The sequence below is a fragment of the Trichosurus vulpecula genome, chromosome 5 (genome assembly GCF_011100635.1).
Source record: "Trichosurus vulpecula isolate mTriVul1 chromosome 5, mTriVul1.pri, whole genome shotgun sequence".
In the NCBI taxonomy this organism is placed as follows: Eukaryota; Metazoa; Chordata; class Mammalia; order Diprotodontia; family Phalangeridae; genus Trichosurus; species Trichosurus vulpecula.
In genome coordinates, this window is record NC_050577.1 from 27,803,331 (window position 1) to 27,818,829 (window position 15,499).

The 15,499-nt window shown below is 37.9% G+C and overlaps 1 protein-coding gene across 2 annotated transcripts in view; it reads left to right on the plus strand.

Moving 5' to 3' along the window:
* The window catches only part of SLC4A7 (solute carrier family 4 member 7), a 78,135-nt gene that overhangs the window by 12,168 nt on the left and 50,468 nt on the right, over window positions 1–15,499 (plus strand). For both annotated transcript variants that reach the window (XM_036759028.1, XM_036759029.1), the window contains exons 3-7: window positions 1,391–1,529; window positions 2,063–2,223; window positions 5,427–5,615; window positions 12,934–13,049; window positions 14,913–15,070. In XM_036759028.1, coding sequence (XP_036614923.1) covers window positions 1,474–1,529; window positions 2,063–2,223; window positions 5,427–5,615; window positions 12,934–13,049; window positions 14,913–15,070 — 680 coding nt within the window. In that variant the 5' untranslated portion in view covers window positions 1,391–1,473. The remainder of the gene's footprint in view (window positions 1–1,390; window positions 1,530–2,062; window positions 2,224–5,426; window positions 5,616–12,933; window positions 13,050–14,912; window positions 15,071–15,499) is intronic.

The window sequence follows — 15,499 nt, forward strand, 5'->3', positions numbered from 1 at the left end:
TGGGGATCCCATCCTGGATACAGACTATAATCTACCCTCAGTAGCATCTTCACACTTGGTAAGGCAGGTTCTTGATGAAGGGTGTCTATACATCTGGATTTGACTTGTTTTCCTTTGCTCCTTCCAGTTTCATTTCAGAGTCAGGGATGTCTGACCCATTGAGTTCCACAGTTTTTCCCGTGTATTTAGCAGATTTAAATTCCACACAACTCAGCTTCCTGGTAGGGGCTCCACAACAGCAAGATTGTTTTTGAAGAATCAGTGACACCAGTTTTTAGTTCAGAAGCAGTTTTTTGGAAGTTCAGATTTACCAGTAGAGAGATTAGAAATTTCTCTATGTCATCTCTTCCAGTTTCTTTTTCTTGGCATCGGTGGCTTTCTGTTGGCCTCTTCTCTTTCCTCTTTTCGGGTGTCTCTTTGACAGGACATCCCTCTCTGTTCCCCCTCATTGTGGTACTCGGGTGGCTGGGTTGTGCAGGAGCGGTCTTTCCTTTGGCAGGTTGTTATTCATAGCTTTCTCTTTAGAGTTATCTTCATTCTCTTCCTCCTTCTCACTCTCCTCAGTCTTTTTTGCCTGTATTTGCTTCTATTTTTGGACTCTTTGGGTGGCTCAGGTGCTTCACCATCCTCATCTCCTTTGCCATTGTTAGAGTTCTTGGCACTTTTCCCATTTATTCTCAGAGTTCTGCTGCTTTAGGCAGGAGTAGCCCTCTTCTCGCTTGGTGTGATGACAGCTTTGGCTGGGGAAACCACTTTCTTCCCAGGGAGTCATGACTGCTTTCTTGGCAGTTGTGGTGGCAACAGTAGCTTTTTTGGCTGGTGGAACCTTCTTTTCTGGTGTAGCCACAGCCTTCTTGCTTGTCTTCTGAAGAACCACACCCTCTTCTCTAGCTGGCATGGTCTCATCTTCACTGCCTTCTTTCTGCTTTGGGGAGAAGCCATTGTCTTTGTTTTACCTTGACTTTTAGCCCTTTTGCTTCCGACTTTTTCGTAGTGGTGGTGTGTGATTACTGGGTGGAGGGCTCAGAATAAACAGCAGGGTCCCAGGAACTATCTCTGGCATCTGTGTACAAAAGAGAAAAAATTGAGCCATTTCTTTTACAGGTAGTGGCTTTTTAAGCTCCCTTTGACTTATCAAAGAAGAGAAAACCTTAAAGTTTTTCTTTTTAAAAATAGCAGTATGCCTTATGATTTATTCTTTTTTTTCTCATTTAATAATGTTATTTTTTCCATGCTAGGATTCTTCTCTAGCATTTGCTTTAAAATGTATAGTAATTTAAAATAATTTAAATATGGAATATATTTAAAAAAACTAAGAAATTTTGAAGTAACTATCTTTCAACAATTTGGAGAAAGTTTTTGTTTACTGTTTTCAAATTCTTATGTTCAGACACACCATCCCAGCGTGTCCAGTTTATCCTTGGTACTGAAGACGATGATGAAGAACACATTCCCCACGATCTCTTTACTGAAATGGATGAACTTTGTTATAGGGATGGTGAAGAATATGAGTGGAAAGAAACTGCTAGGTAATTCTACTCGAACAATTCTCTTGTCATTCTCCTTTTGGCTCCTTAGCAGGGCATTAACTCATCTCTGATAATTGTTTTTTTAACTTTAGATTCTTTTCCAGTTTTTGTTTTTATGCCTGTGTCTCCATACACCAATAGAGCATGAAGAGATTATAGAATTCATTGTTGCATTCCTAAAATTTTATAGTTGAGCAAAATGAATCTGAGAAAGAGAAGCATACTAATTAACAAGATGATATATGTAAAGTACTTTGCAAATCTTAAAAATACTATACAAATATGAGCTACCATGATCATTTTGGGGGCTCACCTTTTTTATTTTGGACATATATTGACCTCCTTGCTTGAATGTTCATGTAGACCCTGTTTATATGATAGGTGTTTTACTAGCATAGAGAAATAATGGATGAATGTGAAGCTTGCTTTAGTTTATTATTTCTGAGTGGAAAGGCATAGGCCTACTTTGGTATTTGTCATCTGTCTCTGTAAAAGACGGTGCACAGGATCACAGTGTACATGATGCTTTTCAGGTGGCTAAAATTTGAAGAGGATGTTGAAGATGGTGGGGACCGATGGAGCAAGCCTTACGTGGCGACCTTGTCTTTGCACAGTTTGTTTGAGCTGAGAAGCTGCATCCTGAATGGAACAGTTATGCTGGACATGAGAGCGAGCACTCTGGACGAGATAGCAGGTCGTAGAGCGTATAGAGTTGTTCTGTGTGAATCATGTTGGAAGCATTCATTAGTCATTTATATTAAAGCAAGTGAAGTGATTTTATAGCATATGTGTGTCTATTTGTAAATTCCATTTTCGTTTTATGGCAAGATTGGTAGCTTTTAACAAATAAAACGAAATGAAAATTCCCATGATTGGTGGTCATAATGGATCTGACAAGAGTGTAGCCTTTGCAACCAGATGATCCGTTGGTATTATTCAAATTAGCATTGAATCTTAGAGAGCCAGAAATGTGTTGGAATCTTCGGAGCAGAAATCAATTATCACTGCTATTTATGTCAACAAATGGGTAGGCTTGACTGTTTACTTTAAAAATCCTAGTTGGTTTGAATTCCCAGCTCTGTATCAGATGACTGGAAAAAAATCAAGGCTTTATTGTGAATGCTTTCCCTGTGACCTGGGATGTAACCAGTGTGGGTTAGGCTATTGAATGGGAAATCTGGAGACTGAGGTTTCATTTCACTTTTGCTATTATCCGCATCAAGGAATGTTGTGCACACACAATTTAATGCATGAAAAATAGGCAGTATTTTTACTAGCTGTGTGACCCTGGGCATACAAACTGCCTTACTTTCCTCCTGTAAAATACTACTTGTGTTCCAGAGGTGTGAGGTTGAAATAATACTCACTGTTAGGTACTTTGCGAAACTTGAAGTGATATCTAAATGGCAGCTATCATTATTCTAGTACTCCAGGGTCACGTGACCCTGTCTGAGGCAGCTTCAGCTCACTTTCAAATGTGCATTACAAAGAAAATATAAAAAAGAGAGTCCTCTTTTCCTTCTAGTAGTCAATAGTCTAAACCACCGACAGTGAGAATGTAACAGCCTCAAGCGTATAAAGCAATTCCTCTGACAATAGATACCAGACCAATAAACAGCAAAGTTATAAAGAACATAAACATTATTATGTGCATTTTTTCATTACTCTTCAGAAATGGAAGTAGCATCCTATACATTATTATTTAGCCAAGGTAGACACCCCTATCTGTGCTGAGCTAGAAGATGAACATCTTCATCTTATCTGGAGAAGAAGATAATGGTTTCTGTGAAAAGATATTAGGATCTTTTGAAAATAACTGGGACCTTTTGGGTAACAGAATCAGAGGCTCTTGAAAGGAAATATTTACATTTTAGATATAGTTCATTTTGCCAAAGTAAATAAATGCATATAAACACATCTCTTCCTAGTTCCAGCAATACAACCTTGACAGGCTTCCAGCATCCCCCTGCCTAGATTAATTGTTATTAGGATTTCCACCTACACATTATCCCTTCTCCAGTCCATCTTTCCTAACATTCTTTTTCAAGCATGCTCTGGTCTTGCTTCTCTTCTGCTTAAAAGTGGTAAGTGGCTTCTCCTGCCTCCTCCAGACTCCTTTTGTCCAGCACGTAATGTCTTCAGCAAACTTTGGCCACATTTGGTTTTCAGCTTTTTTCCTTGGTAACTCCCCTCCATTTATTTTATCTGTGCACCAGACCAATAGGTTAATTGCAGCAAGAACATGCTCTGTACTCTTAAGTCTCTGTGCTGCTGTGAGAGCTGTTTAGGGATCTTTGCCTGTTTTGATGCCTACCCTTATTTGACAGCCCAGGCCTTAAGTGCCGCTTCTTCAAGGAAGTCTTTCCCTGATCCTTTTGATCAGTGGGTTAGGTTAGAGGAGGACCTTTCCCCTCAGAGCCACAAGGCATTTCAGAACACTGTGGAAGTTGTCTTTATTGGTGGCTTTTCCCTCTTTGAGGGCAGGAACTGATTTATCTTAACTTTGCATCATTTTCAACTTCTAACATGTTGATTTGCACACAATAAGTGCTTAATAATTTTTTATTGAATAATATGCCTATGTATTAGTTTGACTAACTTTAGAAAATATGAGATCAATTCCAAGAGTTTAATATACAAAGCTAATATGGAAAAATCCTAAGACAAACATTTTGTTCTCTTTTTTATTACTGGGTTCAAATTCTTATTTAATTTTTTGAATTTTCAAGAACATATTTAATTTACATAATAGTATGTAAAATACTGTTGCATGCATAATAGTATGTAAAATACTATTAGTAGTATAAAATTATAAAATACTAAAAATAGTATGTAAAATATTAGGTAGCTAGGTGGTGCATTGGCTAGGCCACTGGGTGTGAAGTCAGGAAGCCGTGTTCAAATCCAGGTTGAGATGCTTGGTAGCTGGGTAACACTGGGCAAATCCTGTAACTTTGGTCTGCCTCATTTTCTTCATCTGTACATGAGGATGTTAATAACACATTCCAGGGCTGTGGTGTTGGCCAAGTGAGATCCTATTGTAAGGTGCTCTGCAAACCTTAAGGTGCTCGCTATTATTAATTATTGCTAATTAATAATGATAGTAATAAAATTTCCCCTCAAATTAATAATATGAAAACCACATTTGAAACTGGAGCTTTAGAAAGCTTAGAAAGAAATTAAACCTCATACCGCTACCTTTTTATTATCTTTTTATTTAGGTTGAATCTTGCCAACCACAGCTTATTTGCATACGACTTAAGAAACATTTCAGTTTATTACTTTGGGGCTGTAGACTTATTTAGTGAGATCAGTAGCAATATTTTTATCTTAATTTTCTCACTTTGAAGCCTTTTGGTGGCGTCAGATTCTAAAAGTTGTGTGAAATGACGAAGTGTTGTCGTATCTTAGGAAGACCCAAATATTAATTCCTTTGGTTAGCAGAACTCATAACTATTCCAGGAAAAAACAAACAACTGTTAATATGTGTTTTTGGACAGGATAAACAATGGCTTCATATAAAAAATGGAATTTTCATGTCATTGATGAAAATGCAATTCTATTTTTTTTTTGAAAATGCAATTCTAACTTTAACTTAAGGGATCTCTGTGAGATGATGCTAGAGCTTAGGTGTGTGGGCAAGAGAGACCACTGACTCAGGAGGCAGGGAGCCTGGGTTTTAATTCTGCCTCTGGCATTCGTGACTTTGGGCAAGTCACTTGGCATCCCTTGGCCTCTTGTTTCTCATCTGTACAATGAGGGTGTCCTATGGTTTTTTCCAGCTCTAGGTCTATGATCTTAATGCCTGAAGAGCTGTATATTATTTTTATTAACAGGTACTGCTCTTATTTATTTCTTCAGAAATAATTCCTGTTGCCCTTTCTTTTGATGTAATAGATATGGTGCTGGACAACATGATCGCCTCTGGCCAGTTGGATGATTCAATAAGAGAGAATGTCAGGGAGGCTCTTCTGAAGAGACATCATCATCAAAATGAGAAAAGGTTCACCAGCCGGATTCCCCTTGTGCGGTCTTTTGCAGATATAGGCAAGAAACATTCTGATCCTCACTTGCTTGAACGGAATGGTGAGATAAGTTGTAGCATCCAGTTTTTACTAATATGTTTATCCTAACAGCATCCCAGCATGTTAAGGAATGAAATTTCTGTAAAGAAGAAGTCATCAGTATATAATTATTTGTGAATTTGAGGGTTTTATAATCCCTCCCCTGCGTTTTCTATTATCTGTTGCATGTAAATTGTTTTACTGCTATTTCTTCACACGTGGAGGAGTCTGGTCGTGGATTTTAAAATGTCTCTTATGTTGGAAAACATGGTTGGTCACATTCTCAGACTGAAAGTGCAACAACCAGCCTGTCTGGAGGAACTTCCCCTTTTGGAGTACCTAAGGAGTTTGAGCTGGGTAAAGTTCCCCTCCCTGAGGGCCACAATGGCAGTGTTTGCTATTCCTAAGGGATTGCTTGGGGAATCTAAGCAATGAATTGTTGGGATGCTGCATTGGAGACCCAGCACTGTTGTCACTTTCAACTCCAGAATCAGAATTTTGAGTTGGGAAGTAATTATTCTCCAGTTAAATTAAGTGAACATACAGAAATTATCTTCTGTGAACCAGGTTATGTGTTAGGCAGTGAGAAATAAAAAGACAAATAAAATAGTACCTGCCTCTAAGGAGCTTATATTCTACTAGATGGAAACAACACATAAATAAATAATTAGATATAAAATACATACAAGATAAATATAAGGTAAGGATCCTGCCTGAAAGAGAAAAGCCAGTGACACTTAAAATCCAGAGTGAGATTTGGGTGGATGATCTCCAAGGGCTCTTCCATCTCTCTAACAGCCTTTGAGTCTTCCTTCTGGCCATTGCTCAGTGTGGAGCAGGGAGAGCCATTGCCATCTTGACCTTCGCTGAGCGCCTGTGACAGTGGTTTTAGGTCTTCTCAGTGCTGGTGAGGTTGGATGGTTGAGAAGGCTGGTAAGCATGGTCATTTCCTTTATTCTTTTGCAGAGAGAGAGTAAAGGACAGGCTTGTGATGATTGGTCCCCTTTTAACCATTTGATATTGTAGAATGCGGAAAGAATGATAATGTGGTCAGATCTTCTTTAAGAGGCCTCAAGTAAGGTCTCTCTTAAATGGTTAAATGCACCTAAAATGGACAAGTACAGTGAGATTTTTAAAAAACTGTTTTTCTTTACTTTTTAAATAAATTTCTAGGAAGCATTCATGTTAATCATTTATTGCGTTCAGTATGTAGTCCTTCCATCAGAACTAGCTGTAAGTAGGTCCTTAAAAACCTTTATTGTTTTAATCTATTAGCAAGTATCTCTTGGAAAGTAAAAACATTGCTTAGGAGCCCAGTTTAAGTTTCAGAAGGAAGTTTCCAGAACTGAGGCACCCTGTGTACTCTTCCTTTATTCTTCCTTTTGACCTTTCCCTTCTCACAGAGTTTCCCAAGTTAATGTGTTCTGTGTAATAACTGCTGAAAACAATAGTTGGCAAGTTAGTTGAATATAGGAGTCCTTTAAAAATCTGTGTTCTTCGTTTAAAAAATGGTTTCAAATTATTCCAGGACACATTCTATTTGTTATTGATAGATCACATACTTTTAAAAATGCTGATTTACACATGAATGGTTTCACAGTAATTCCGTTATTGATTCTTTGTAGTTCTGATGGCCTTTTTTTGTTGGGGCAGCTGTAGAATTGTAGAAAGAACATTGGTTGTCAAGTTGGGAGGCTTGGGGTTTATATCCTGGCTCTGCCACTTGGCAACTGTCTGATCTTGAGAGGAAGGAGAGTTACTCAGTCTTTCAGACCCTCTGCTTCCTCATCTGTAAAAGGGGGTGGGGGTGGAGGGAAACAAGCACTTATTAAATGCCAGGTATGTGCCAGGTATTTTATTGGCACTGCCTGCCTAACAGGGTTTGTGTGAGAATTGATTGAGGTAATATATATACAGAGTTCATTGTTAATCATAAAGTACTCTAAAAATACTTACTGTACCTATTTTAGTGCTAAATTTTGTAGTCTTTCACACTCTTCAAAACAGTTTACACATGTTATTTTTGTGAGAAACTGAATTTAATGGAGGGTACGAGGATACTGTAAAAACAAGAGTTACCACATGATATGCTGGAAAGAATCCTGGGGCATGGGCTTCAGGGTCTCCTCAGCTGCCCACTGCTCCTGTGGCTTTAGGCGAGGTGTTTTTCTTGGCCTGGGTCTCCTCACCAAGAGAATAAGTTCCCTAAACTAGATGGCCTAAAATGGGGATCATGGGTGTCTCCAGGATTATGGGTGCTCTTGGGATGCAGTTCTGAAGCTCTGCGACATGAACTGTTGGATTTTTTCGAGCATTTGTCATTGGGAGTATGAGATTTTCCTGTTTGACATCTGAGCACAGATTAACCCTTTGAAATACTATAAAGTGGCTTTCTTTTAATCATAAGCACCTAGTAGTTTTCTTGGAAAGGAGGCAGTCATGAGTTTTCAGTTAATGCTATATAGTTTTTTTCTCTTCTCTGTTAATAGAACCCAGCTTCATCATCTTTAGTGTTAAATATTTTTAAAAATATTTTGCAGCCTCTAAATGACCTTGATAAAGCTTTCTATAGTTGAGCACTTTTAAATTATGCTCAGTGGTTTTGCTTGGAGAACATCTCCATTAGGCAGGGTATACGAGTGTCATCTTTTAGTTTGAGGCTCTTAGAAGGAAGCAGTAATAGAGACTATGCAATGTGGGATCAAAGTACAGTGAGTCTCTGCTGTGCTGGTAAGTTGGTGCTCAGACCCCTTTGTTCAGACTCTCTTTGCACGGTAATGAGTGCGACATACGCTGTCTGACTTAGGTGACAATTTTATTCTGGTTTGTTGCTTTTTTTTCGAAAATCCAGTGAGTTGATGAGTATAATTGCCCTCTTGTTTTATGTTAAATGCTGACGGTTTTCTTTTCATCTTTCATCATTAACATTCTTTTTCTTGGATTACTTCAGTGAACTAACTGATCAGTAGAGTCTGTACCAATTTTCTAATACCTCTAAAGCCTAATTGCTGTGCTTCCTCCACACCTGCATGAAATTGGATTTTTGACTTTTGAAAGCTTATAATTTATGTCAGAAATGATACGTTTTTGTGCCTCTTTTTGCATTCCTCCTGTGAACCTCCTAATTTTTCATTTATTTTTTATCTCAGGGGAAGGCCTTTCAGCCTCCCGCCACTCTTTACGAACAGGTCTATCTGCTTCAAATCTTTCACTGAGAGGAGAATCACCTCTGTCCCTTCTCAGTCATCTTCTTCCTTCTTCAAGAGCTGGGACTCCGGCAGCTTCAAGGTGTACAACCCCAGTACCCACCCCTCCAAACAGTCCACCCTCCAGTCCTAAAATCAGTCGACTGGATTTCAGAAGCTCTCAGCAGAGTCAGCTTCAGGTCCCAGAACTTGTGATTTCATCTGCCAGTGATGATATCCCCACAGTAGTAATTCATCCACCTGAGGAAGAATTAGAAGCACTGGAATGCCAGGAGCAGAAGGAGGAGGAAAATATTGACATAAGCCCAGGCAACTATCCACAGTTCTGTGTGGTGCTTTCTGGACCTGCCTCACTTGCATTGGAATGCTTTTTTGGCACATAGCTTGAGCAGTGTATGAGTAGTGCTTACCATTTATTTTGACTGGTGCATGTTTTTTCTTCTGCAGTAATTGTACTATGTTTATTAAAAAACTTTTTAGTTTTTAAAATGCAATTTAGCCCACACATTTAAAAGTCCCTTTTGGATTTGCAGTGGAGCTTTTTTAGCTAGTAGAGCACTTAAATGATTTAAAAGGACTTGTTAGAAAAAGTTTTTCCATCTTAAGGTGAATGTATTATTTATGGTGATATAAAAAATGGTGGCTGCTCATATTTGGAGGATTAATTCATAGTCCAATCTACTTAATGAGAGCATTTTATCCATAATTTATAGTAATCATTTTGACTTCTCTGAGAAGACCAGATTGAATTTCTTTCTCCAGATTTTATCCAGGACGTCTGTGACATTTATGATCATGCCTGATCAACATTAATGGTAGGACAGTGTTAGAGCCTAGAATACAGACTAGGTTTTTATGCATTTGGGCCTGATTTTTTTTCCAAGACAAATTTACATTAAAATTTGAATGACTAAAGCTTGTTTAGTTGTTGCCAAAATTATGGCTATGCATATAAATTAGAAATTTCGCTGAAACGTTTCTCTTGGTCTTTGGTATGGGACTCAGCGTTTAGATTATGGCAAGTTAGAATTACTCTGGAAAATTATTTACATATACATTTCTCCCTATAGAATTAAAAATAGGGGAAAAAGGTGTGCTTTTCTGACAGTCTGTGTGTTTTTGCTCATTATTCAAGTCATTTGTTATGACATCACTAATACTTGTTAGTTATATAATCATATATTTATGTGTGTGTATATATATATATACACATATATGTATACTCATATAAATTAAATGCTAGGAACTAGCCCTGTGGCCTCATTTTTGGAGGAAACCCCCCTTCCACTGATGTAGGCCAGTATCGTCTATTCTGAGCCAGTGGCTGAGAGCTCCCAGGGCCCTGTGCCAGTATGTGTCAGAGGCAGGAGTCCTTGAACCCCGAGCTTCTGACCCTCCTGGCTGCCTCTCTATCTGCCTTGCCCTGCTGCCTCTTAGTGTAATGTAACAGTTACAAATACAGAGAAGAATGTGATAACATTGAGATGCTCTTTATTCCCCATTTTAATGGGTTTTATTAGATCAGAATATAGGAGGCTTCCCAAGTAGCAAATTTAATTTTGATTTGTTAGAAAAGAATATGGTCATATTAATGATAATGGCATTTGGTTAAGGAAGAGTCCTTTATATAATTACTTACAGCTACTGACAATTAACAAATGATGGTCAAACTACCATCTTCCTTTTTACTTTTTATAGTAATGATAGTGTATTTCATTAAGGTTCACTAATATTTTTCCTTGAATTCTTAATACCCTACTTTTCTGGGTGCATCCCATTTGTCAGCTGTGGTGAAAATCTCTTGTTACATCATTTTCTGTTGGAAATTATACTAAGAAAAGACTTCACACAGGAAGCATCCCAGGACACCTTATGTAGTTGTATTTTTGTGTGTTAAGTAAAAGTAAGATGCTTTAATGTGAATGCCTTCCTTCCTCCCCAGGGGAAAAAAGTAAAGCTATTTCTTGTGCATACTGTAGAACAGGTCCGTTTTCATATTTACTAGTATTAATCTCATTATACCTGCTTTTCTGAAAATAAAATCCACTTAGCAGTGGTAGCCAGAAAAGCTGCTAACAAAGATGAAAGAAAATACTTGTGACTTTGGGAAGATCCTGATTTAATTTCTCTTTCAGAGACCCCTTATCTGAAATTGTGTAACTTTGGAAAGGAAATATGGGGACACCTAGGAGAGGTCCTGCCTTTTAAAAATAAGCTGTATGTATAGCTTTGGAAATTTGACATTTTGCTTATAGAGAAGTTACCTCAAGGCTCTCTTTCACATTGACTTACTGTAAGAGTCACCTCAAAGGCTTCTGGGTTATAATTAGCTCAACAAACGTTTGTTAAGTTATTTTGGTAAATGCTGAGGGATGCACAAATTGAAGTCAATTCAGCAAACACTTATCACATATCTACTCGTGTGCTAGGTCCCTGTCCTCAAAGATTTCACAGTTTAGTGAAAGAAAAAAACAGGGAAAATTATCTGACTTGTTTGACTAAATTTATAGAATGTTATTAACATTCACTACCGTAATATTTTTGTGTGAATTGTGTATCCATAGGACCACAGTTTTGGAGCTTGACGGTAACCTAGATCATGTAGTCTAATGACCTCCTGTTATAGATGAGCAAACTAAGGCCCAGAGATTTCAAATGACTTGTCCAAATTCAATCTTACAGAAAGGAGCAGAGCCAAGATTCTAACTGAAAACTGTTCCTTTCACTAAACCATATTTGAATTAAACTTATAGGTAGTGTGGCAAAAGTGTCTTAAATCCATCTACTTCCTTGACATAGCCTTGGGAAAAGAAAAGAGCTTTTGTGCCCTGGAAAACAATGGAACTTGAAGATAAGGACAAAGGGTGGGAGGGGAGCCCATAGAGGTCCCTGGTTCTGTTATTTCCCAAACAGTCCTATGATAGAAGTTGAGGAGAATATCACTCGTTGTTCTTGCTTCATTTTACCCATGGTATCAGCTCCTTGCTTCACTTCATGGCCAGAATTTTAAATTAGCCCACCATATTTGTAAACCTAGTCCAGAATATTCTTAAGAGGGTTTTTTTTTGACAAGAGGACTAAACAAAATAGATTATTAAAAGTAACTGATGTTCTTAATATGTATTTATTTTAAGAGAACAAAGGCCAAAGGAAACAAATTCTGAGGACTGAGTGCCTCATGAGCTAAATTGCTTTCTCTCTCTTAAAAAAATTGTGAAATGGTAACTGAAGGTTTTGAGAAATACTCATTGTTCTAGAGTTGCCTTTTTTTTCCATTGAATTTTGGCTAGTATGGATAAACTGCTAGTTTGTTCTCATTGAGGGTTTGAATTTGTGCCACAAAAGTGGATATAGACAAGTGCTTTTATATTTCCTCTACATTTTAGCGTTTTGACTTCTTAGTCTACCAAGAAGTAAGGAACTACTTTTTCCAAAGATTTCCCTAGATCTTTATAGCGTATGTATTAATAGGCTGGTCTCAAGGAATTTTCCCCTTTTTTGATGTGTGTAACAGTAAGTCTCTTTGCCTTTCTGGGCCTCAGTTTCCTCATTGGTAGAATGAGGGGACTGGCCTAAATGACTGCTGGGGTTTATTCTAGCTCTAGTTCTGTGATCCTCCCAGTGCTTGTTGGGATGACCATGAGAGGCTATGGCAGTAAGTCTCTTTTCAGTTAGCATCTAACTTCTTTTGTGCAGAGTTTGTTGCCGGGGAATGTTGTTTTAATTTCTCCTGGTTGGAGCACATGAATGAAGTACAGGTTGGTTTCTGTACCTTGTGTCATCATGGCCCATAAAATTCATATGTATATAAAATTTTTGAGGGCTCAGTTACAAAATATTTGTGGTTGGAATCCATTTGAATATGTTATTCTAGTCTTCTTCCTTCTTTCCTCACTAAGTCATTCTTCTCTTTTGGAGGGAGGGGCCATCATTGAGGCAACTTCTAATGGCACCATTTACATTTGGGAGGCAAGCTACTGATTGGCTTTTATGTAAAGTACTAATATGCTGCACATTGGCTTATTTGCACATTTGCTTTTGGCAAACCATCACTGTCTGAGTTAAGAGCAAAGTTAGATTATGCAATCTATTTTTTATATATTTATTTTGGATTTGTGCATTTTTAAAATATAGGCATTTTGGCATCTCCACAGTCAGCACCTGGAAACTTGGACAGTAGCAAAAGTGGAGAAGCTAAAGGTAATGGAACTGGAGGAAGCAGAGAGAATAGTACTGTTGACTTCAGCAAGGTAATTCTGTCATTGAAGGTAATTGTCCACAGTCTCACACTTATGCTCCAATCCAGGGTTCTAACAGTCATGCTTCCTTGATGATAATTTGAGAAGTCATTTTTCATAGAAGTCATTCTAAACTTTATTGATGCATGTGATTCTCTTAACATGAAAGCCTAAGAAAAGGTGATTAACTAACATTTAAAATAGCTGTATTAGAGGGTTTGAATAACCAAAGGATTTCCATTGATACCTGTCCATCAATCTCACGCCTCTAGTACCTTTTGGATGTCAGTGATATGTTCGGGCACTACCAGCACTAGAAAGATCAAGGCCAGAATGATGGGACAGCCCTAATGAATTAGCCTTTTGAATGTAGCTGTATCTTGTGGGATTTGTATTAGATACCAGGTAGCGTATCAGCTCTTCACCATGGGTAGAGAAAAGCATAGATCTCAAAATACTGACTTCAGATCAGAACTAAAAATTATGTCACTTGGGGTAAATGAATTTTCTGGAGAAAGCAGAAAAAATATTAATTCTAGTTTTACAGGGTTAAAAGCTATTACTAAATATTAAATTAATGTCTATGGAGCCCGCTTGATATATTAGTTTTGAAAAGTTGATTCTGATTGGCTATTTAAATAACATTTCTACTATAAATTTTTATAATATTGCATTGTATAGTTTAAAGATAAAATTTCTTAAATTTCGAATGTAACTTTTGACAGTTTTCTGTCAATGAAATTTGCCCTAAAACTGTGTTCCTGCAAAAAGAGAGCTTTACAGGTTTTGATGTTGCTTTCCTTGCTGCACAAAGACTGCAGAGAGCTCTGGCCCAGCAGCACTTGTGGAGCTGACCGCTCTTCTTTTTGGAACTGGCTCGATTTCATCAATATGACTTTTCCTGTCTAGTTATTTCAGATTTAGTTCAGTGTATAGTTCTAAAGGAAAAGTGGTTATGAACCAACTGCAGGTTACCCTTGTTAAATATAAAGAAACAGCTGACAGGACTGCAGGGTGACCTGTGTTGTAGTGCTCCTCTGGCCTTGGCAGATGCCATTGATTTTCTTTGTTCCTCTGTCAGTTTTAATTTTTTTCTTTGGCCTATTGTTGTGTACACTTCCTTGTCTCCTGTTGGACAGGAGCCAGCCTCCTGGCACTGTAGTTGTGGCACACTGGGTGTAGGAGTCAAGAGGCCCGCCGTAAGTGTCTGGTTTGTTTTTTGTAGCTAGTGAGCGGTTGTGTAGTGCCTCCTGTGAGTTAGACACATGAAGTTCACCTAGTGCGCTGTCATTCTGTAACCGTTCTTTGGGATTATACACAGATGGCTATGTTTCATTGGATTATAGAACACAATAGCCATGGGAATTTAAGGTGTGGCCTTTCCTGCATGACGATTCTGCATAAGCTTTTGAACTTGTAAAAAGCAAAAGCACTAAATTTTCTTGAGTGTAACTTAGTTCTTTATTCAATCATGGTAAATAAATGGCTTCTAGAACTGTGTATAATTTCATGAACTCTTAGTTGTTTGTGAAAAATATCTGTCCTTAGAGTTTTGAATGAATGTTGTTATATTCATTGAAAATTTTCTCTAGTGAAAATGCACAATAATTTAGGTATAGAAGTAATAAAAACTCAAGTATAATTACATTAAAAGTTTGCTTAGCAGGCTTCTTGTTTATATTATTATATTTTGTCTTTTTAATTCTGTAGATGTATGAAAAAATCTGCTCTTGGTTTATGCTCCCATAAAATCATCTTCAGTAGTCTTTCATGAAAGATTCTTCTTCTTTTCCCCCATCTCTTCCTCGCTATTATCTCTTAGTGTTGGTATGAAAATAACTGGGGTTTGATTGTTATTTGTCTGTTTTCTAATAGGTTGACATGAATTTCATGAGGAAAATTCCCACAGGAGCTGAAGCATCCAATGTTTTGGTTGGAGAAGTGGATTTTTTGGAAAGGCCCATCATTGCATTTGTGAGGCTGTCCCCAGCTGTCCTCCTCTCTGGCTTGACTGAGGTGCCAGTGCCCACCAGGTAAGGAATTAGTCAGTTACTGTTATAGTTCCCAGAATTCAGCGTATATTAAAGTTAACAAATCTAAATATTTCAGTCATCTTGTGCAGGAAAACATTACTGTATAGTGAAAACTTTCTGTCTCTTGGGGTGGAAAAGAGGCTTTAGTCAGGAAGACCTGAGTTCAAATCCTGCCCTTGCCTCAGACTGGCTCTGTGACTTTACATGAGGTCCCTGTAGCAGTGACATAGCTGGAAGGAGTAGCCTTCTCTTCATCCTAACCCATCCCCTCAGCCCCGGAGACAATGCCTTTTAGAACTTTCGCTGTGTCCTGGTAACTTAAGAAATGTGTCTTATTGTTGACACTTGACACTGGATGAAATGTATTTGCTACCTTATGTGGGAGTTGTGACTCTCGTCATATTTTTGTTTTTATATCTATTCAATATA